Below are 24,616 nucleotides of genomic sequence, written 5' to 3'. Positions count from 1 at the left end.
TGAGGTTTAGGATTAAATTGTATTTCTTCAGAAAGTATTTATGTTTGCTTCTGGAAGGAAACTGTAGACATTGGTAACCCAGGTCACTTTAATGAAGCTAAAAAAAAAAAAATCTACAGTAAATTCTTGAGATAATTTGAAGCTGATCTTCAGTCCCTGTGAGGGTTGGTCTATTTCTGTTTCCCTTTTACTACTAGGGTGTGACCTTTTGGGACCTCTACCCACAGCCCAGGGTGATTTTTAGGTTTCCCATTCTTTGGTGGTCAACTAGTTCCAAATTTAGTTCTCTTGTGTCAGAGAGTCTGTTGAAATTGGCTCATGTTGCAGAATTGGCAGAAAGAGAAATAGGCAAAGGAGAAAGAGTGGACTCAGATGCCAGGTCCACCTTTTGGCAATCCCTTCTTCTTTTGGATCGTGGCCCCACAATTCTCCCATAAAATTCTCTGGGTTCATTTGTTTTTGCATTTAACGGTGTCTGGTTTTCTAAGTATTCTTAGTAGGAGAGTTGGCTTAAATTGTCTATCATTTCTGGGGAAATAGAACTCAGAATTTTTTTTTTCTGTATTATTTTCAGTGGTGGAATGTATATATATATTCAAGGTCAGGTATATTTAAGAGTCTTTCTATTTCATCATGAAAAAAAAACCTCTGCTTCACTGTGAAAGATATGTAAAAATTACTTCACTGTTTTCTGGCATTCACAGTTATAAGATAAGACTTAAACCAGTGATTTTGTCTGTTAGAGGAGTTACTTTTGTTGTTCTTAATTCATGGAGCCTTATCTATCTTTTTAAAAAATAGCTTTTTAAAAATATTGCTATATAAATATTTTTTAATTAATTTGTCATAGCTTTTTTCCCAAGGAGCAAGCATCTTTTAATTTCATTGCTCAGTCACCATCTGCAGTGACTGTTGAGCCCAAGAAAATAAAGCCTGTCACTGTTTCCATTTTATCCCCATCTATTCGCCATGAAGTGAGGGGACTGGATGGCATGATCTTAGTTTTTTAAATATTGTGTTTTAAGCCATGTTTTTCATTCTCCTCATTTATCTTCATCAAGAGGCTCTTTAGTTCCCCCTTGCTTTCTCCCATTAGAGTGGTGTCATCTGTATTTTTGAGGTTATTGATATGTCACCTGGCAATCTTAATTCTAGCTTGTGATTCATCCAGCCCAGCATTTTGCATGATATACTCTGCATATAAGTTAAATAAGCAAAGTGATAACATACAGCCTTGACATACTCTTATCCCAATTTTGAACCAGTCTGCTGTTCCATGTAGGTTCTAACTGTTGCTTCTTGACCTGCTTACAGGTCTCTTAGGAGGCAGGTCGGGTGGTCTGGTATTCCCATCGCTTTCAGAATGTTTCACAGTTTGCTGTGATCCACAGAGTCAAAAGTTATAGCGTAGTCAGTGAAGCAGAATAGATGTTTTTCTGGAGTTCCCTTGCTTTTTCTATGATCCAGTGGATGTCTGCAATTTGATTCCTGATTCCTCTGCATTTTCTAAATCCAGCTTGTACATCTGGAATTTCTCAGTTCACACACTGTTGAAGCCTAGTTTGAAGGATTCTGAGCATTACCTTGCTAGTATGTGAAATGAGCACAATTGTATGGTAGTTTGAACATTCTCTGGCATTGCCTTTCTTTGGGATTGGAATGAAAACTGACCTTTTCCAGTCCTGTGGCCACTGCTAACTTTTCCAAATTTGCTGGCATATTGACTGCAGCAGTTTCACAGCATCATCTCTTAGGATCTGAAATAGTTCAGCTGGAATTCCATCACCTCTACTAGCTTTGTTCATAGTAATGCTTCTTAAGGCCCACTTGACTTCACACCCCAGGATGTCTGGCTCTAGGTGAGTGACCACACCATTGTGGCTGTCTGGGTTATTAAGACCTTTTTTCTGGTGCATTTCTTCTGTGTATTTTTGCTACATCTTCTTAATCTCATTTGCTTATTTTAGGTCCTTACTGTTTCTCTTACTACTCTTCTTTATTGTGCCCATCTTTGCATGAAATATTCCCTTTGTATCTCTAATTTTCTTGAAGACATCTCTAGTCTTTCCCATTCTGTTTTTTCCCTTTATTTCTTTGCATTGTTCACTTAGGAAGGCTGTCTTATCTCTCCTTGCTATTCTTTGGAACTCTGCATTCAGATGGGTGTATCTTTCCCTCTTTGCTTTTTGTTTCTCTTTTTTTCTCAGCAATCTGTAAAGCCTCCACAAACAACCGTTTTGCCTTTTTGCATTTCTTTTTCTTGGGGTTAGTTTTGATCACTGCCTCCTGTACAATGTTACAGACCTCCATTGTTCTTCATGTACTCTGTCTATCAGATCTTGAATCTGTCACTTCCTCTGTATAATCATAAAGGATTTGATTTAGGTCATACCTGAATGGCCTAGTGATTTTTCCCTGCTTTCTTCAATTTAAGTCTGAAGTTTGCAATAAGGAGCTCTTGATCTAAGCTACAGGTCTTGTTTTTGCTGAATGCATAGGTTGGTATAGCTTCTTAGGTTAATTTTCTTTATAACCTAGTTGACTTTTACCCTGCTGCTGCTGCTGCTAAGTCGTGTCAGTTGTGTTTGACTCTGTGTGACCCCGTAGACGGAAGCCCACCAGGCTCCTTTGTGCCTGGGATTCTCCAGGCAAGAACACTGGAGTGGGTTGCCATTTCCTTCTCCAATGTATGAAAGTGAAAAGTGAAAGTGAAGTCGCTCAGTCGTGTCTGACTCTTAGCGGCCCCAAGGACTGTAGCCTAGCAGGCTCCTCCGTCCATGGGAATTTCCAGGCCAGAGTACTGGAGTGACTTTTACCCTAACTGAGCACTATTTATTGCATTGAATGAGTATTTCTAATTTTGCTATTTCATTTTTAGTTTAATTACATTTATCATATCTTTTATCTAAATAGGTTTTTGTTTCATTCTGTTAGTATCCTTAGTATCCTTAGGAAGATAGCCTTCCTAAGTGAACAATGCAAAGAAATAAAGGGAAAAAATAGAATGGGAAAGACTAGAGATATCTTCAAGAAAATTAGAGATACAAAGGGAATATTTCATGCAAATTATTTTGACTTTCTATTCCTGTTTTTATAGAGCTTTTGTGTTCTTGCTTCATGTTCGAGATGCCACACACTTTCCTAATTTGATTCAATGACTAGATGATGATCAGATAAATGTTTTCTCTCATGTTTCAGTACGCTGCTTCTTTTCCTTTGAAGTATACATTTGATTGATCCTTCATTTCTTAAAAACAATTTTATTGAGTTATAATTTTCCTTCAGTAAAATAACACATTTTAAGCATAGTTTGATAACTTTTGACAAGTGTATATACTAATGTAACCAAAGCTATAATCAACACACAGAACATTTCCATCATCCCCAGAATATCTTCAGCTTTCTTTTCAGTAAGTTCACCATAGACAACCACTGATCTGCGTTCTGTCATTGTATACTAGTTTTGCCTGTCCTAGGATTTCATATGAATGGAATCACATAGTATATACTATTTTTGTGTCTGCTTATTTCATTTAGCACAATGTTTTTATTTTATTTTTTTAATTTTATTTTTATTTATTTTATTTTTAAACTTTACAATATTGTATTAGTTTTGCCAAATATTGAAATGAATCCACCACAGGTATACATGTGTTCCCCATCCTGAACCCTCCTCCCACCTCCCTCCCCATACCCTCCCTCTGGTTCGTCCCAGTGCACCAGCCCCAAGCATCCAGTATCGTGCATCGAACCTGGACTGGCGACTCGTTTCATACATAATATTATACATGTTTCAATGCAGTCTTATGGACTCTGTGGGAGAGGAAGAGGGTGGGGAGATTTGGGAGAAGCACAATGTTTTTAAAGTTTATTCATGTTGGTATATCAGTAATTCATTTTACAAAATATTGATAGTAATGCATTGTATGGCTATATCACAGTTTATCCATTGGTTTCTTGATGAACACTTTTACCTATTATGAGTAAAGCTATAAACATTCACATAAAAAAGTATTTTTTATGAAGATACATATTTATTTCTCTTGATAAATACTGGACAGTGAAAACACTGGATTGTTTGGTAAGTATATACTTAATTTTATAAGAAAAGTCCAAATCGTTTTTCAGAAGTAATTGTACCATTTTATTGGAGAAGGACATGGCAACCCACTCTAGTATTCTTGCCTGGAGAATCCCAGGGACGGGGGAGCCTGGTGGCCTGCCATCTATGGGGTCACACAGAGTTGGACATGACTGAAGCGACTTAGCAGCAGCATACTCCCTCCAGAAGTATATTGAGAGTTCTAATGCTATACTGTTATCAATACTTGGGATTGTTGGTCTTTTTGATGTTAGACATTCTGATAGCCAGGTGGTAATAACAAATTGTTGTTTCATTTCTCTGATGACTAGTGATAATGAACATCTTATTGTTCATTGGTGCTTATGGCCATTTGTATATATTTTTGTAAAGTTCTCACTGAAATCTTTTGTTCATTTTAAAATTGGATTTCCAGTCTATTAGATGTTCAAAATAGAAGACTTTTTTCAGATATATATATTATGGATGTGGTCTTTCAGTCAGGGGATTTCCTTTTCAGGTATTTCAAAGAGGAAAATTTTCAATTTAATAAATTTCAATTTATTGATTTTTCTTTTATAGTTTTTCTTTAGTCTCCCTTAAGGTTATAAGGAAATTCTCCAATGTTTTATTCTAGAAGCTTTATAGTTAAAGCCTTTATATTTAAGTACATGACCCATTTGGAATTAATTTTTGTATATGGTGGGACATAAGGGTTGACTTTTTTGTTTCAGTTCAATTTATTGAAAAACTTACTCTTTCCATATTGGATTGCAGTGACTATTTTGTTAAAAACTAATTTTGTTTAAAACTAATATGCATGAATCTATTTCATTGTTTATCTTCACACCATTATCACACTATCTTGACTAATGTAGTTTTATAGTAAATCTTGAAATTATGTAGTTTAAATCCTCTAGATTTGTTCCTTTTCAAAATTGTTTTGACTATTATAGGACCTTTACATTTTAATAGAAATATTACTCTCAGTTTGTCAATTTCTACAAAGCAATCTGGTTTGACTGGGATTACATTGAATATATTGTTTAATCTGGGGGAGAATTAACTCAGTATTGAGTCTTCTGATTCATAAATGTGGCAATTCTGGCCATTTATTTAGGTGAATAAATTAAATTAAATAAAAAATTTAAATAAATAAAGAAATCTTTAATTTCTTTCAGTGATATTTACTAGTTTTCAGTGTACAGGTCCTACTGATATTTTGTTAAAGGTATTCCTCAATATTTTATATTTTGGGTGCTATTATAAGTAGTATTTTAAAATTTAATATTCTACTTGTTTATTGCCATTATATAGAGACATAATTTACTTTTGTGTATTGACTTTACATTCTTCAATCTTGCTAAATTCACTTATTTTTTGTATCTTATTTTTAAGTTTCTTAAGATTTTTTCTGTATATATGATTTGTTTTCTTGCAAATAAAGATTTTTGTTTGTTTGTTTCTAATTTGTATGTTTGCCTGCCTGCCTACCTGCCTGGTTCCCTCCTTCTCTCTCTTTCCCTTCCTTCCTTTCTTTCCCCACTTCCTTATTTTCTTTTTCTCATTACACTGGCTCTTATCTCCTGTTTAGTATTGAATAGAAGTGCTGAGCATGGATTTCTTTGTTTTTCCCCTTCATTTGTGGCAGGAAAGTGTTCAGGCTTTCACTGTTAAACATGATGTTAGCTGTAGGTTTTTCACAGATGTTTTTTATCATGTTGAGGAAGTCCCCATCTATTCGTAGTTTGTGGAGAATTTTTATTGTGAATGAATGTTAGTTTTTGTCAAATGTGATTTCTTCTATTAAATGATCATATGACTTCCCTACTTAATTCCATTAATAAGGTGAATTACATTGATTTACTTGCAGCGTTAAGCCAACCTTGCATTCCTGGGATACGTCCCACTTTTCAGCTATATTATCCTGCCAGACATACTTGCTGATTTTTTTGCTAAGTGTTCTTGCTCCTACATTTATGAGGGATATTGATCTACTTTTCTTTTGTTGTAATGTTTTCATCTAGTTTTGTTTACACAGTAATGCTGGCTTCATAAAGTAAGTTGGAAATTGTTTCCTCTTTTATTTTCTGAGTTTATGTAAGATTTGTATTATTTATTCCTTTAATAGTAAATAGTGAATCCATCTGGTAAATCCATCTGGTCTTGTGGTTTTCTTTGTGGGCAAGTTTAACATTATGAATTCAATTGAATAGAATGGGGCATTTAACTCTACTTTTTATTGAGTTGAATTTTGTAATTTCGTAACTGTGCTTTTTGTTGAATGTGAGCATTTCATCCAACTTATGTAATTTATTGGCATGTGTCTAGTATCTGCAGTGATGTCCTACCTTTCATTCCTAACATTGATAGTTTGCTTCTTTATATTTCTTAATTCATCAGTCTACCTAGGGGCTTATCAATTTTATTGAACTTTCCAAAAAAACCCCACAGCATTTGTTTTATGATTTTCTGTTGGTTTTTTGTTCTCAGTCTTATTGATATGTACTTCTATCTTTATTATTTTCTTCCTTCTACTAACATTGGATTGACTTTGTTCTTTTTGTATATTATTAAAGTATCAATTGTTTATTTTGGACATTTAAAATTTTTCAGTGCAAGAATTTAAAGGTAAAAATTTCCCTTTAAGCATTGTTTTAATTGCAGCCTACAAATTCAAAATGCTGTGGTTTCATTGTATTTCAGAAACGAATATTTTCTAATATTCCTTGTAATTTCTCTTTGATATATGGATTGATTAGAAGTAAGCTTTTTTAAGTGTACAAATATTTGGTTATATTCTAGATATCTTTTGTTATTTATTTCTAGTTTAATTCTATTGAGATCAGAGAACATAGTTTATTCTATCACTCCATTTAAATTGTTGAGGCTTACTTTATGGGTGCGAATACTGTCTTAGTAAATGCTGCCTGTGCCCTTAGTACATATCTCCTAGACACTGTGTCCGTTCCAGTTGTTGAGCGGAGAATTCTATCATTATCCATTAAGTCAGGTTGTTGAGAATGTTGTTCAAGTCTTCTATTTTTATTGATTTTTTTGGTCTGCTTGTTATGTGAATTACCGAGAGAGGATTGTTGAAATTTACAGCACTAATTATGGACTTATTTCTCCTCTAAGTTCTGTCAGTTTTGCTTGATATAATTCGAAACTCTGTCATTAGATACACTCATTTTTATGGTTGTTTTGTTATCTTGATGAATTGACATTTCCATCATTCTGAAATATCCTTCTTTGCTCCCAGTAATATTCTTTGTCTTGGAGTCTACTTGTCTGATATTTATATAGACATTCCAGCTTTATTATGATTAGCATTTGAATCATAACAGTTTTTCTCTCATCTACTTTTTTCTTTCTTTCTTTTTTTTTCCTTAATTCCTTATTCCTTCAAACTCAGGGGTGGCAGTTGCATCTTGCAGTTACTATTTCTATGATACCTCAGAATTCTTTTTGTTTTTTCACTAGCTACTTAACAACTTTTATTGAATTAACATTTTTTTTGTTGCTGTATAGTTGCTGTTCAATATATATATACATTTTTTGCTTCAACTACTTTTAACTTATCTCTTTTTATATTTCAAGTGTGATTCTCTTAGGCAGCGTATATTTGGGTCATGCTTTTTGAGAAATTTAAATCCTATTTGGCAATCTTTGTCTTTTAATGTGTTTATTGTTTAGGCTATTTATACTTAATGTGATTACAGATATTATTAGGCTTATGTCTGTTATCTTCTGCTAGTTTTCTATTTGCGACGTCTATTCTTTGTTCCTTTTGGATACCCTGCCTTCTTTTGGATTAGTTTTTACTGTGCCATTTTTCTCTCTTTGAATTGTTAGCTACAGCTTTTTTAAAAAAAGAATTACTCTACAATTCTTCAATTGCAATATGCACCTTTAACTTCATAGTCTACCTTCAAATAATGTTATACTAGTTTACATGTCGGAGAAGGCAATGGCACCCCACTCCAGTACTCTTGCCTGGAAAATCCCATGGATGGAGAAGCCTGGTAGGCTGCAGTCCATGGGGTCGCTGAGTCAGACACGACTGAGCAACTTCACTTTCACTTTTCACTTTCATGCATTGGAGAAGGAAATGGCAACCCACTCCAATGTTCTTGCCTGGAGAATCCCAGGGACGGAGGAGCCTGGTGGGCTGCTGTCTATAGGGTCCCACAGAGTCGGACACGACTGAAGTGACTTAGCAGTTTACATGTAATATAAAAACCCTGTGCACTTTCATTTTCTCCTTCCTATCCTTTTAATTTCTTATCAAATATTTTGTTTTTCAGTTGTTAAGTTGTGTCCAACTCTTTGCAACCCCATGGACTGCAGCATGCCAGGCTTCTCTGTGCTTTGCTATCACCCAGAGGTTGCTCAAACTCATGTCCATTGAGTTGGTGATGCCATCCGGACATATCATCCTCTGTCACCCCCTTCTCCTCCTGCCCTCAGTTTTTCCCAGCATCAGGGTCTTTCTTAATGAGTTGGCTCTTCACATCATGTGGTCAAAGTATTGGAGCTTCAGCTTCAGCATCAGTCTTTCCAATGAATATTCGGTTTTGATTTCCTTTAAGATTGACTGGTTTGATCTCCTTGTTGTCCAAGGGACTCTCAAGAGTCTTCTCCAGTACCACAATTTGAAAGTATCAATTCTTCAGTGCTCAGCCTTCTTTATGGTCCAACTCTCACATCCATACATGACTACTGGAAAAAACATAGCTTTGCCTATACAGACTTTGTCAGCAAAGTGATGTGTCTGCATTTTAGTCCACTGTCTAGGTTTGCCATAGCTTTTCTTCCATGGAGCAAGTCTTTTAATTTCATGGCTGCAGTCACCATCTGCAATGATTTTGGAGCTGAAGAAAATAAAATATTCCACTGTTTCCACTTTTCCTCCATCTATTTGCCATGAAATGATGGGACCAGATGCCATGATCTTATTTTTTGAATGTTGAATTTTAGGCCAGCTTTTTCACTCTCCTCTTTCACTCTCATCAAGAGGCTCTTTAGTTCCTCTTCGCTTTCTGCCATTCAGTTCAGTTCAGTTGCTCAGTTGTGTTCAACTCTTTGAAACCCATGGACTGCAGCATGCCATGCTTCCCTCTCCATCACCAACTCCCGGGGCTTACTCAAACTCATGTCCATTGAGTCAGTGATGCCATCCAACCATCTCATCTTCTGCTGTCCCCTTCTCCCGCCTTCAATCTTTCCCAGCATCAGGGTCTTTTCTAATGAGCCAGTTCTTCACATCAGGTGGCCAAAGTATTGCAGCTTCAGCTTCCACATTAGTCCTTCCAATGAATATTCAGGACTGATTACCTTTATGACTGACTGGTTTGATCTCCTTGCAGTCCAAGGGACTCTCAAGAGTCTTCTCCAATGCCACAGTTCAAAAGCATCAATTCTTTGGCACTCAGCTTTCTTTATAGTCCAACTCTCACACCCATACATGACTACTGGAGAAACCGTAGCTTTGACTAGATAGACCTTTGTTGGCAAAGTAATGTCTCTGCTTTTTAATATGCTGTCTAGGTTGGTCATAGCTTTTCTTCCAAGGAGCATGGGTGAAGTCACCATCTTCATTGATTTTGGAGCCCAAGAAAATAAAGTCTGACACCGTTTCCATTGTTTCCCCATCTATTTTGCCATGAAGTGATGGGACCAGATGCCATGATCTTACTTGTCTGAATGTTGAGTTTTAAACCAGATTTTTCACTCTCCTCTTTTACCTTCATCAAGAAGCTCTTTAGTTCCTCATTGATTTCCACCATTAGAGTAGTATCATCTGTATATCTGAGGTTTAAAATATGGCAATGTAGAAAAATGTCCTACTTTCAAACATATAATCCTATTACTTTTTTATGGTGTAATATTGTTAACTAAGTGCTTTGGGCTATGGAGTATTCTGGATGAAGATAAGTAATTGTAATTCTCGTTCTGATCTGTCTCAGTTCACTTCGTTCTTGTCTTCACTCTGTGTGTATACTGTGTTGAGGAGTTGGGTATTAACAAATTAGCAGAGGTTTAGACTGTGGGTAATGTGTGAAAGTCAGTTCAATCCCTGGGTTGGGAAGATCCCCTGGAAGGCATGACAACCCACTCCGTATTCTTGCCTGGAGAATCCCATAAGACAGAGGGACCTGGTGGGCTATGGTCCATAGTGTCGCAAAGAGCTGGGCATGACTAAAGTGATTTAGCAAGTACAACATGTGAAAGAGATGCATTGCATGGGGGCAAGAAACTCATCTTTTCAGTCTCCACATTTGATGGGGATGGGGTGGGAAATGGAATGGTGACATAACCACTTATAGCAGTTATTATGAATCTGAAAACTTCTTGGCACCAAAAATCTAGGCTGTTTGGCCTAGATGCTATAGGGAAAAGAACAGGGTTTTGAGAACCAAGAGATATATGTTCTAGTTGCAGCTTGTCACTTCCTAACTCTGTGACCATAGGAACCTAACCTTTAAGATTTTAACTTACACATAAAGTGAGGTTAATAATCTGCTTTATCTATCCCACAGAGTTGTTTGGAGGATCAAGTGAAGCCATAAATGTAAAAACTTCTAAAAATTTACTAGGCATATCATCATGAAATAGTATTATGGTTTTTGGGTATGCCACCTTACACTAGCTTATCTTCCCCATGGGAAAATGGATGGAGCTGTGATGTTTTTACTAAATTAGAAAATACTTCATAGATTAAAAAAAAATAATTATTTTAGAAAACCTGGTGATGGTTCTATTTAGGAAAAGGAAAAGTAGTGAAAAAAAATTTTTTAACTCATTTTTACAGGGCCCAAACACTTTCAGTGAGAAATACTCATCAGTTATGCTTTGCCTTACAGCTTGGAACCCCATCCACTGCCAGCACATCGAATGCCACAATGCAATTAACAAACCAGCTGTGAAGGTACTGTTTTATTAGACTGGGGCAATATTGTATTGTCAGTGGTCAAATTATCAGGAGCAAATTCTTAGATGAAAGGGAGATTGCATCCTTCTCTGTAAAGCAGAAGCCTGTTCTCTGTGGTAGTCTCAGATTAGTGTACTCTGCTTTGATCTGACTGTATGTTGGTGGGTTGGTTCAAGACAGAGCAATGGATAGTGGTGTCTGCAAATTTGTCTCTGAGTTCATAGCCAAGTGCCGTCGGAAACTGGCATAGTTACCAGAATAGTCCTGGTGAGACACATAGTCCTTGACTGGTTTCTATTTGGGCTAATAGACTCAAAGAGATGTACTTTGCCCTGTTTTCATGTGTTTGCTACAAATTATGAGTGGCCTAGTGTATTATTATGTGAATTCAAAGTCATAGGACAAACATAGATAAATTTGTGAAGTCTGAGCTCAATTCACAAATGCGACTTTCGTTGAAATGACTGAGAGATTGTTGGATAGCAAACACATAGAAAATTACAGTAGAAGTAAGGGAACAGTGGTTTAGAAAGGTCAAGTAACTCTCCTAAGGTCACACAGCCTGAACCAGGTACCTTGACTCTCAGCCTTATTCTTTTTCTACCACATCAAATTGGTTCTGTCCTGTTATGACCCTGAATCTTTGAAGTTGAATATTGAGAAAAATGATCACATCACTTAACAAAATTATTTATGGTATATTTGTCAGATACAACACTTGGATAGAGAGACCTATGTCTGGATTTGCAAAGGTTAATTTTTCTATTACGACAAGTGGGAATTAGGCCAAGTGACTAAAGTTCAAGTTACTTTTTAGAACCTATTGTCATTGGGGTTTGCCCCCCTTGTTCTATAGACAGGTAGATAGGTAGACTGTGAAGATTACCAAATGATAGAAAAATAATATTATCATTTTATAGAAACAGTAGAAAAGGTAAATGAGATATAAAAAGTACAAATGGAACCACAGAAATATAAATGAAATAAAATATGTTTCATATACCAAAAGTGGAGAAGGAGTGCCAGTCATCACATTATCATCTAGACATATTTTACCAACAAAGAACATCTTTGTGTTATTATGCTTTATCTTTTCCTTTGATGAAAGCAAATTGGATGAATTTATGCTTCCTGGTGTGGTAAAGAATCTGCCTGCAGTGCAGGAGACTCGGATTTGAGTCCTGCGTTGGGAAGATCCCCTGGAGAAGGGAATGGCAACCCACTCCAGTATTCTTGCCTGGAGAATCCCATGGACAGAGAACCTGGCAGGCCAAAGTCCCTGGGGTTGCAAAGAGTCGGACACGACTGAGCAACTAACACTTTCATGCTGAGAAAGAGCAGGTGAGGGTAACCCAACAAGGGCAGCACAGTCCTCTCCCAGTCTACTATGTACACCCTTCCGTGAACGTCCGTAGACGTTTGCGGTTCACAGGTACTTTCTGGTGTGAGGACATTTTGAGCTAAACCAGGTGAGTTCGAATGTTATTCACAGAGTTCAGCTTAATTCTTCACAATAATGAAACTTTCACGCTTCCCCTGGTTTCTATATCTGTCTTTTCTTCTTTCTGCCTGAGTCACAATGCTCTCTTTTGATTTACCCAGACATCAACAGAAAATCTGTCTAATTTTCCAGTTATTTTTACTTGATTTTATGTCAGGCTGCATTCTGATTAGAAATGGTTTTTGGCTTCCTTCCCACAGAAATCATCATGAATTAGAAATTCTCCCTCTCTTCTAGGCAAACAGTCCAGTCCTCTCCTCTGGACCAGCTTCACTTTTCTCACAGGCCGCTCCCTATAGCCAGTCCTCCAAAATAAGCCAAACCATTCTACCTTCTGTCATTTTCTAAATGGGGGTAAAATCCACATAGCATAATACTAACTGTTTTAAAGTGGACAGTTCAGTGGCATTTATCACATTCACAATATTATGCAACTACCACCTCTATCTAGTTCTAAGAAGTTTTTCTCATCCCCAGAAGTTTACTTTCTCAACCCCCGTTTTCCTAAAGAACTTCCTTTTGCATTTTTGCTCTACACTTCCCAGAGAGGTAATATTCTTACTGACACTTCCTGTGCTGGGGCTGGTTTTACCACAGGTCTGGCTCAGGGTTGCTCTTTCTTTATGATATGAGCGCTCCCCAAATACATGGAGATGTGAGCATAGGACAGTAGATCAAGGTACCCCAAATTCAGATGCTTATAGAGTAATGTTAAATGATAAGGAAATTATGAAATTATACAGTATGATGCCTATTTAGCTTAAAAATTAGGTATAAAGATTTTATATTCACATTCACAGTCAAAACCAACTGATAATGCTCATTAAAATGTTGCTAGCAACTGCATTGAGATGGCGGATTAATGAGCTGTTTAGATTTTCTTCCTTCCTTGTCTCCATTTTCTGAAGCCTCTGCCTTGGGCATGTATTATATTTATAGACAGAAAATATCTATTTTAAAATGTAACAGATCAGTCAGATATGAACATGTTAATATGGTTGTAAACTGATCTGTTCAGAGTAGAATGGGATTGACAGTACTAGCCACAAATCTAGTTATGGGTCATGTTAATTCATTTAACATGTCAGAGGTCAACTAGCTAATCACTATTAACTATTTATAGTTATAACATCCTAGGAGTTTTTTGGGGGGAGTGGAATGAAAAAACATCTTTACCTAACAGAAGTATCAATGACACAGTAGAAATGACAGTAAATTAACTATACTGAAGAACAGGTTCATATAGGGTGCATGGGAAAACCTCAGGGAAAACGGGTTTATCTTCACAAAAAACCCCGTATCTCTATAACAGAGAGGCATGACACTAGGCAGTAATTGTTACCTAACTAAGCTTGGGTTGCCCCACCTGCATGCTGTAAAGATAAAACTACTGATACTGGGTTGTGGTGAAGGCAAGTGCAGCATTTATTGTAATGTGCTGTACAAATAGTCTGGGACAGGTAGTGCTGAAACAGCAAAGCATTTTCAAAGGCCAAGCGAGGTGAGGGAGCCGGAGGCGGTCTCAGGTTGGTCTGTGGTCTGTGGTCAGCTCGGGCAAAATTCTCCGACTGGTTGAAGGTGAGGCAACACAGTGGTGTCACAGGGGTTAACATTATCAGTCCTTAGGCACAGTATGTCTCGGGCTACATACTCATGATCATCAAATAAATTTCTTCCATTTGGTGGTGGTTTTAGTGTCTATAAAGTGTTCATCAGATACTGTTATCTGGGTAACTTCAGAGAGGAGCTACAGCAGAAGCTTGGGGGAGGTGTCTGTCTCTGGAAGGCCCCATCAGGTCCTGCTTGGTTACATAACAGTGAAAGTTGTTCAGTCATGTCCAACTCTTTGTGACCCCATGGACTATACAGTCCATGGAATTCTCCAGGCCAGAATACTGGAGTGGGGATCTTCCTTTCTCTTCTCCAGGGGATATTCTCAACCCAGGGATCAAACCCAGATTTCTCACATTGCAGGTGGATTCTTTACCAGCTGAGCCTGTAACCAGGGAAGCTTGGTTACATAATAATTTGCCAAATAGAAAAATATTATCTATTTTTTTTTGCAATAGGTTGCAAAAAAGTAAGAACAAGAGCCGAAAGTTATGATAGATTCTAAAATGAAAGTATGTTGGAAATATAGTCTATTATATCATACTCTGCTTTTTGGTTTTACTTGGTCCCACTTGAAATATCACCTTGTGAAATATTTGGATCCCAGGTAATTACCTTACACAGGAGTCAGCAACGGCTATGGCTATGGCTCTCAGCCAAATTTGGCCTGTTTTTGCAAATAAAGTTTTATTGGAACACAGCTATGCTCATTTGCTTATTCATTGTCTCTGGCTGCTTTTATGCTACAACAGCAGGGTTGAGTAGTTGTGACAGAGAATATATGACCCACAAAACCTGAAATATTTACCCTTTGGCCATTTGCAGAAAGTTTGCCAGTCCCTGATTTGACTTGCCAAAAAGTGGTTATTCAAACGAAGCATGAATCTTACTAAGGAAAATTTTCACACTGGGCCTTTAGCACCAGGGAATATATAATTTACAGATTTTCATGGTATAATTATTTAAATTTAGAAATTCTAACTCTTGCTTCCCCAACCATTGAAACCCCTAAGTTCAGTTCACTTGTCCCTTCAAATCGGTAAAAAAAAAAAGCAACAAAAACTAAAGAAAAGGCAGAGTGAACTTTTAGAATTTGTGTCCTAGGCATGTTAACTACATACTTAGCTATAGCATGGATTGATTATTTCTTGAAGGGCAGGAACAGAATTCAAAATTTCTTTGGAAAGTCATAAACATTTAGACTGATGCAAAGTACAAAATCCAGTTAGTCATCGACTATTTTGTCCATTTGATTTAAAACATCCAAGTATTTGAAATATCCTAGTGATCACTTTTAACACTTTTCATCTTTGTACTTAGGCTAATGGAAACAGCCGTAAATAATTGAACAGAATACTGCACAGTTAAACAAACTACAGATCATATGTGGACAAAAAAAAAAAAAAAACAACAACACCTGAAAGTGAAAGTTGGATATCTAGATTTTAGATTCCCGAGTAAGAAAAGGGAATCACTCAATGTTAGATTTAATGCTCAATTTTCTGAATGAGGTCTATTGAGAAGCGAAATTCTCTACTGCCAGCATTTTGCTAACAGTTATGATTTTTACATCTTAATAATGCATTTTCCTTTTCCCAAAGACAGATTACTGTGTTTACCACATTAAAGAAGGAATTACTGTGTGAGTAATACAGAAGCAATTTGAACAGCCACCAAATGAGATGATATTTTTATCTTTATAGAATGAGGGTGGATTTCTTGACACTACTTGTTACTTGCATTGCAAATAACAAGAGAAATGAAAAACCACACTAGTCACATTTAAATCACCGTATTGGAAAAACAGTTTTAGGTTGAATGGGTTTTACTAAAAAATGTTTATTCTGCTTTGCTTTAGAAAATCTGTTACTGAAACATTTTTGTCCTTGATATAGGGGACGTGATAAACAGGGCAAGAGAGTTCATTCTGTCTTTTCCTGTGTTTCAGATGTGTATAGACCCCTCCTTGTCTGTAGCTTTGGGTGATAAACCACCCCCGTTGTATCTCTGTGAAGAATGCAGCCAGCGGATTGCAGGGTAGGTGCAAGAAAAGACAATCTAATAGGGCGACGCTGAGAAGAATAATCACTTCGTCTTATATTGATTATGTTACCCTCATTTCCCATTAGCCTCTTTGTTTTTTAAAGGTTAGCTTGTCAGATATTTAATATATAGCAAACCTTCATTTGAAAAGACATCAGCTTTGAAATGTTTCAGTATTTCTCTGCATGTGACAAAAGACAGCAATTCCACTTAATAAACAGCTCCAATTTTCAAATGACCCTGTTAAAAAGGCCACAGTGAAAAAGAAAAGAAAGCTGTGGTTTTCAAACGTGACGTAAAATTCATATGCTTTTTCTGTGCTTGTTAGTTTCACAGAATCACACTCAGCTTTCTACAAATCATGCTGTATTTTGGCTGACTTAATTAGCATCTGGAGAATATCATTTAAAGATAACTGAATATGATGAAATGCCTATAATTTAAAATTTAACTGGAATGCATTAAACATTTAAAAAGTTTATTAAGATAGTGCTCTTAATTACATGTCCTTTCTATTAGAAGTGTTTTAACAATAGCGTGCAGCTTATAAGCATTCATGTGGAAGGGTAACATTGCAGAAAGGCTCAAAAATGGATTTTGTTGTTCTTTATAGGGACCACAGTGAATGGCTGATTGATGTTCTTCTGCCGCAAGGTATGGTTTTCAGGAAGGATGAATAATAAGTAAATTGTGACAGATGGTACAGGTGATTTGTCTCCTTTTGTACTGTTTTTACTTTACAAAGACAGCAACCAAAGTATTATTTACTATGAATATTCATTTATATGAAGCCTTGTATCAATGTCTTGGTTGTAATATACCCATACATGAATATTAAGGGAAGAAGTATCACTTCTACCAAAATTAAGGGTAGGTGTTGGAATTGGGATTCTGTATGACCAAAGCTGAATTCTGTCTTAAGGGATTTTCTGTGTATGTAACAGGTGTTGCCAAGGATATGCTTGCTGTGCCAGGCCAGAAGGAGAATAAAGAACATCAGTGAGGAGAGCATTGAATAATGGGTCTTTCTTCTGCCACTGTTACTAGCTCTGTGTTTTAAGGGAAAATCATTCAATGATCATGAGTGTCAGTTTCTCCTTCAGTAAAATGGGGATAAATAAATACACCTGGCCCATCTCAGTGAAAAGATGAGATTGTAATGCTTGCAGTTTGTTAGAGTTCTGAAAGCTATGCTGGCAAGCTGGCAGGTCAAAGAACATTTCTCTATGTATGGGGAGGCAGATATTCCAGTCACCTAACTGCAGGCTGAAATGACCAGGAAGAAAACTCTCAGGAAAGCAGAGGAAAGATGAAAGCTGGAAAAAGCTGGGGGGTATACTGAGTAGACTGAGTGACTGATCTGATCTGATCTGATACTGAGTATAGATCAGGCACACAGGAGGAGCTTGATCTATAATTCAGTGGTAGATAATAGAAGAACTTACATGAAAGAATTTATGTGTAAACACCTTATGTTAACTAAATTCAGGGTTTTTTTTTAAAAAACTAAAGTACTTTGCTTGATGATAATTATACACCATTTCCTTATAGTTTAACTCAATATTAGATTATCTCAACCTTAAGAAATAAATTATTTAATGAATGCTCTGCATTTGTAAAATGGATCAATAATGTCAGCTCTATATCCTTCAAAGAGATATTTAAAAAATTATATAAGAATATCTGTAAAAAGATTTGGGTTTACATAGGTAAAGATAACTTTTCCCCTCTTAAATGAGGCTACCTTGCAAGTGAACTTCCAGTGCTCTGAGGTAAAACCCATAGTCAGGTTCTAAATTATATTTTAAATACAGTTAAGTCCCCTACATACAACCCTTCCAGTTGTGAACTTTCAGAGATGCAAACATGTGTTCGCATGTTCGATCTCATAAGTTGGTTCACATGTCTGGAATGTCTGGGGTGCGTGCATCCTCCACAGGTGATTGTATTTTTGTGTACTTCATTGTATAGTACTGTATTGTATAGAGTACAGTAGTCCAGTATCTTTATTTCAAGCCCAGAATGTCTGGAAGCAAGCATGAAAGCAATGGTTATGTAGCTGATTGTGTTAGTTGGGTACCTAGGCTAACTTTGTTACACGTGATGAACAAATTGGACTTACAAATGCACTCTCAGACTGAAACGTGCTTGTATGTAGGGGACTTACTGTATAGATATGTTGCTGAATTCTGGTCATCTCCAGATGATATTCATGGGTTGAAGAAAATTGATAATAACTTTTTATTACTTATCCAGAGAGATGACCCACTAACCTCAGCTTAAGATAAATGCCAGGATATCAAACTATTAAATAACCATTAATTAAACAAAATCTGTTTTAAAAACTGAGTTGTTAATCTCATTGATTTGACATTCACTAATTCATAATTTCCAGATGGAGTTTGGGAGACATTTACTTTCGATTTTGTTAGTAAGTTGTGATATAGACTATTAACAACAGTTTAATTTATTTTTGAGCACTTACTATTTCAGGGGAAATGTTAACAGATTCTTAGAAAAATTATTTTCAAGTTTTATCAACCACTAATTTTCTTGGAGATAATTGGTATGCCTACCACAAAGAGTTTTATCCATTTATTAAACTTAATCCTGAAGTACTAAGGTAGTTTGACAGCCTTACTCCAACTGACCTATCCATGGGTTTGAAAGATATTTTCTCTTAATAAGCCTGCAGCTGGTTTTGCACTAGTTAAGGACTGATGTTAGTTGAGAGTTTGAGTCTAATTCATTTAAGTTATTAAGTTTTTTTCTATAGTTCTGATATAGCAAATCATCTCCATGGCGAAACTCTAAGTATATCACATCAACTCAGTGTCATAGCATAATGGAACAGCAGTAGACAGGGAATCCAGAGACATTTCTGGATTGATTGGTCTCTACCATTGATAGCTTGTATGATCCTGAAGAACTCCTCTAACCCTCAATTTTGTTCTCTGTCAAATGACTGGGTGAGATTAAAATTATTTGATCTGAATTCTAAGTCATATCTGAGAAGGTTGAATTATTTCTAGGAATAGGTAAAGTATTTGCGGCACACAAGCATTTTAAATCTCATTAAGAATGAGTAGATGACAATTCATGAGACAAAGGAGAAAGATGTTTTGGCCAAATCTAGAGGTTGTGTTACTAAGCTTGTTTTTACTCCTCTTCGTGGCTGCCCTTATTTAAAATGGGCTCTCGTTTTTTGTTGATATTTTGTGTACCTTCCCCTTACAGCTGAAATATCTGCTATATGTCAGAAGAAGGTAAGAGCAAACCATCTGTGTGGTGCGGCATGATTTGCTGTGTTTGTATGTAAATTCATTCATTGACATCTGTCTCATTTCTGCACCATGGTTTCCCAGTATGTACATGTCACTGTATTTGTGAAGGGGGAAAGGAAATTATTCAGCATGCAAGATTGCTATGTCTCGATGGCCTCTATTTCCATTTCTGCTTTTGCTTACCCATCATATGCACAGTGTTTCTGAAAAATAATATGAAATAAAAGCATATGTGTAACTCTGGGGTAGAAACCTGAATACAAAAGTGAGTGACAATGCAACTTAATTTTGGTAAATGATGATCTTGTTTGCTAAAAAATCTTTATTGTTTGCAAGTGGAGTGCAAGTGATCCAACACTTGTGTGTCAAAAACATAACCAGACCAAATATATATGGAAAATACATATTTATATGTGAGGTGAATGGTATCTCTACTTAAAGATTCTTCCTTCAAATAGCCACTGTTCGTGACACTTTCCCTGAACTATTTCCATCTTCTTTTCTTGTTCTAGTTGTTTGAGAACTACAAGAGAAGGTAGTATGATGTCATACAAAGAACTCTGGACTGGTTGATTGAGATACTTGGATTCTGGTCAGCTGTCTTCCCATCTAGCTATGAGACCATGTACATGTCATTTAAACGTTTTAGGAGTTGATTATGAGTGGATACCTTTGGAGGGCTGTTTCAGTTTTCTATTGCCATGTAATAAACTATCCTAAAGTGTATTAACTTATAACAGCAAACATTTGTTTGATCACAATTTTGTGGATCAGCAGCCCTGCCTATGCTCACCTAGATAGTTCTCTTCATAAACTCCTCTAGGTTCACTCAGGTATTTGCAGTCAGTTAGTGGGTTTGCTGGCAATTGGCTGGTCCCAGATGACTTTACTCACATGTCTAGAGCCTCAACTGGGATGGCTGGAATGGTTGGGATGACTGGGGTGTCTGGCCCTCTCTCTTTCCATTAGGTGTCTCATCTTCCAGGAGGCTAGGCTGGATTTGTTCTCAAGGTATGAGTGTTCTGCAAAAGAGAGGAGGCTGCAAGGACTTTTGAGACTGAAGCTCAGTGGTAGCACAGCATCACCTCTGCTGCATTCCATTGATCAACGCAAGTCCAGAGCACAGCCCAGTTTAAACAAGTAGGCAAATAGACTCCTCCTCTTTTAGAGAAGGAGCAGCAAGAATTTTGTGACCATATTTAATCTACCACAATTCACCTTCTGCACATAATTACTTACATTCTTTCTATATGACAAATATTCTCACCACCTTACGAGACCTGCAGAAGTCTAACCCACTTATGGCTTCAGGCTTAACGTCCTGTGATCTGCATCTGGTCTGCTCACTGATGAAACCCTTCAGGTACAAATTTTCTTGAACCAGAGACTGGTGAATTAAAAAGCAAGTTATGTGCCCTCTACATACCCAACACAAAATGGTGAGACAGGGATAGGATGACAGCAATAGACCTCTGTTCAAAAAGAGCAAGAGCAAGCAGATAGCTGTCACTAGTCTATAGCAACTCCAGCCATGAACATGTCAGCAGTTCTTCTGTCTCCAGGGATAGCAAATGTGCCTTGATTAGGGTCTGATTTTGCTTCCTGGGAGTAGTTTCCTAATTCATTTTTGTCCTGGGATCTTGCCTCCACTCTCTAAGACATGTTTACTTTTCAATAAGAAATAGCCCATGTTGCTGAGTGACTCTCCCAGCCTGCCTCCTGCGTGCAGAAATGGGGTCTGTAGACCTCTTCTTGTGTCACACTGTGTCCCTTTTAGTCTGCGGGTGGTGCTTTTACTCGTTTGCCTTTCTTTCAAAGTTTGCGGATTTTCAGTGAATCTCATTGGAGTTCAGTGCCCTCAAAGCCACATCTGTAATTCTTTTTGAGACAGTTCCTTTTATATTGTGGGCATTTCAGTCTGCCTTAACATTATTAGAAGCTATGTTCTAGCAGAGACGCTCAACTGGGCATCACCTTATATCTTTCGGAAGTCTTAACAAAGGATCATAGTCATTCACCATACTTTTGATTTCATTTTTATCTTGAGGCTATTTACTACTTTGAGGATCTTTTACAAGCTGGAGAGACTAGGATGAGAAACAGTTTTATTTCCTAAATTGACATATCCTTGCTCTGGTGGTATACCTAACATATTTGACACCCACAATGGATCATTTTTTAACACTCTCCTCATTTATGTGACAAAATTATTTTTGGTAAAAGCTTAAAATTAGCACATTTTATTACTTATTCTTTAATAAATGTATTTTATATGAAAGTTCATTTTGAGAACTTTTATTTGGTTCATAATAGATCCGAATGTTTCAAGCTTGCTTTGGGCAAAGCTTGTGTCTTTACCTCTTTCAGTACTAGATATTTCTACATTTGAACTGTAGGTTTGAAATAAATGGCAAGATTGTATCAAATACATTGTAAATCAACTATATTACAGTAAAAAAAAAGATTATGTCAAATAAGCATCAAGAGACAGACTTTTCTTAATTTTGTTTTTGTTATTCGATGATACCACTTGGAATTATTTATTTATGTTTAAAATTCTAAGCAGTGAGGATTTCTCTGGTGGTGCAGTGGATAAGAATGCACCTGCCAATTCAGGGGACATGGGTTTGATCCCTGGTCTGGGAAGATTCCACATGCCATGGGCAACTAAGTCCGTGTACCATAATTACTGAGCCCACATGCTGCAAGTACTGAAGCTTCTCAACAGGAGAAGCCCCTACAATGAGAAGCCCACACACTGCAACTAGAGAAAGCCTGCACAAAGCAACGAAGACCCAGTGTAGCCAATAAATAAATAAATTTATGAAAAAAAATTCCAAGCAGTGAAACAGCGTGGTTTGAGTGAACATATGAAAACATACCCAGCTGAATCTGAACTCAAGAGAAATCTCTCTGGTTTACTTTTGAAATGAATGCATGTAGCTGAGTTCACAGGGTTGAGGACTGTCTGTGGCTTGGAAATCTATTATCCCGGGTTTCCCACATTGCAGGCAGATTCTGAGCCACCTGCAAAGCCTTATTTAAACTTAGTAGGTGCTGTAGAGAAATTAACACAACGTTGTAAATCGACTATTATTGTTCAGTCGTTCAGTTGTGTCCGACTCTTTGCGACCCCATGGACTGCAGCATGCCAGGCTTCCCTGTCCTTCACCATTTCCTGGAGCTTGCTCAAACTCAGTGATGCCATTCAACCATCTCATTCTTTGTCATCCCCTTCTCCTCTTGCCTTCTGTCTTTCCCAGCATCAGGGTCTTTTCCAGTGAGTCGACTCTTTGCATCAGGTGGCCGAAGTATTGGAGCTTCAGCTTCAGCATTAGTCCTTCTAATGAATATTCAAGATTTGTTTCCTTTAGGATTGACTGGTTGGATCTCCTTGCAGTCCAAGGGACTCTCAAGAGTCTTCTCCAACACCACAGCTCAAAAGCATCCATTCTTTGGTGTTCGGCCTTCTTTATTGTCCAACTCTCACTTCAACTAAAAAAAAAAATTGAAAAAACTTAGTAGGAACCATAGCAATTGTTTAGAACTTTGACCAACCAAAGGTTATTTAGGGGCAAAGTATTTTATCACTGATATTATTTAGAATTGATGGCACGTGGTATTAAAGCATGTTAGGCTGACTTTCAGTTTATATTCCAGATACTAATGTATGCAGTATATCCAGATACTACCTAAGGAATCACTCAAAATGTAGCAGCATGAAGCAACAACTGTTTAATTATGCTTTTAGATTCTGAGGGTCAGGGATTTGGGCAGGGCACAGTCCACAGCCTATCTCTGCTTGATGATATTTGGGGCCTCATCTGGGAAAACTAACAGCCTCCCAGGTGGCTCATTGGTAAAAAATCCACCTGCCAATGCGGGAGACGTGGTTTGGAAGGTCTCCTGGAGGAGGAAATGGCAACCCACTCCAGTATTTTTGCCTGGGGAATTCCCATGGACAGAGGAGCCTGGTGGACTAGAGTCCATGGAGTCACAAAGAGTGAGACACGACTTAGTGACTGAGCATGCATGCACGCGCTGGGGAGACTTGAATAGCTAGGGGCTGAAATTATCTAGTGGCATCTAGATCATATGTTAGGGCTCTGGGATGGGGTGACTTGAAGGCTGGGCTTAGCCAGCCCTGTTGAGTAGAGACTTACTGCCTCTCCATATGCCTGGGCCATGACAGAATCCTGAGAAGAGTATCCTGATGAGGAAGCTTCTGAAGAGAGAACTTTCTCAGACTGCAAGATGTCTTTTTAGAGGCAGCATGTCTTTTTAGAAATTGTCTTGGGAGTCATATGAGTATTACTCAGCCGTGTTTTCTCAGTTCAAGCTGGCACAGCTCATTTGGGTTCAAGGCACATGGAAGCCTATCTGAGGAACCAAATCCAAAGAGCCTCAACCACCACTGGACTTCATTTAATGAGACCACCTTGAACCTCCAGCCAGGAATTTGCATGTGGAAAGAATGTAAATAATTTGTGACCAGGAAATAGGATAGGAGATTGTAGGCCTTAAACATCAGGACTTTATTATAGCTAATAACTACCCACTAAACCCATCTGTTCTGTCTGTTAGTTGCTCAGTCATGTCTGATTCTTTGTGACCCCAAGGACTGTAGCCCTCCAGGCTCTTGTGTTCATGGGATTTTCCAGGCAAGAATACTGGAGTGGGTTGCCGTTTCTTTCTCCACACTAAGCCCATATCCACATTCCATTGTTTATGTAACAGTGGGAATCCCAGAGGAACAAAGACTAATTACAGTCAAAAGGAAGAAATAAGCACTAACAGTGTGCTCTGACATCAACCATGTTGCTAGTGATGTGGTTTGGTTTGGTTTGGAGAAGTCCCAAACTGGTAAGGATTCATGTGCTTCCAGAATGAAACTTAGTATGTGAAAGAGAAAGAAAGAGCACAAAGCAAGAAATATACCTCACTTGGAGAAGTCAGGACTGACTTGGATATTGAAGAAGACATAGGTCTCGGTGCAGAAGAAAGACATTGTATTTTAACAAATAATTTAAAAAACATTAATAAAAGGGAAAAAAGATCATAAAAATTTAAACTTGTTTTTATGATTTATTGACCCGAGTCCTGTTCAGAAAATGAGATTTCCCAGCACTTGTATCCAAAGCCTTGTGCTAAAATCGAAGTGG

General features: G+C 37.3%; 1 protein-coding gene across 7 annotated transcripts in view; it reads left to right on the top strand.

The window, feature by feature from the left end:
• The window catches only part of UNC79 (unc-79 subunit of NALCN channel complex), a 277,121-nt gene that overhangs the window by 99,487 nt on the left and 153,018 nt on the right, over positions 1 to 24,616 (top strand). For 6 of the 7 annotated variants that reach the window (XM_086363153.1, XM_086363156.1, XM_086363150.1 and 3 more), the window contains exons 8-11: positions 10,948 to 11,012; positions 16,076 to 16,164; positions 16,784 to 16,824; positions 19,408 to 19,436. In XM_086363153.1, the coding sequence (XP_086219279.1) occupies positions 10,948 to 11,012; positions 16,076 to 16,164; positions 16,784 to 16,824; positions 19,408 to 19,436 (224 nt within the window). The remainder of the gene's footprint in view (positions 1 to 10,947; positions 11,013 to 16,075; positions 16,165 to 16,783; positions 16,825 to 19,407; positions 19,437 to 24,616) is intronic. The other variant, XM_086363154.1, reaches the window with a different exon arrangement.

This window comes from Bos grunniens, chromosome 21 (genome assembly GCF_055505025.1).
Source record: "Bos grunniens cultivar Pamir isolate PY7600 chromosome 21, Bosgru_T2T1.0, whole genome shotgun sequence".
Classification (NCBI taxonomy): Eukaryota; Metazoa; Chordata; class Mammalia; order Artiodactyla; family Bovidae; genus Bos; species Bos grunniens.
Note: the sequence above shows the minus strand (reverse complement) of the source record. Positions and strands in the feature narration are given on the sequence as shown.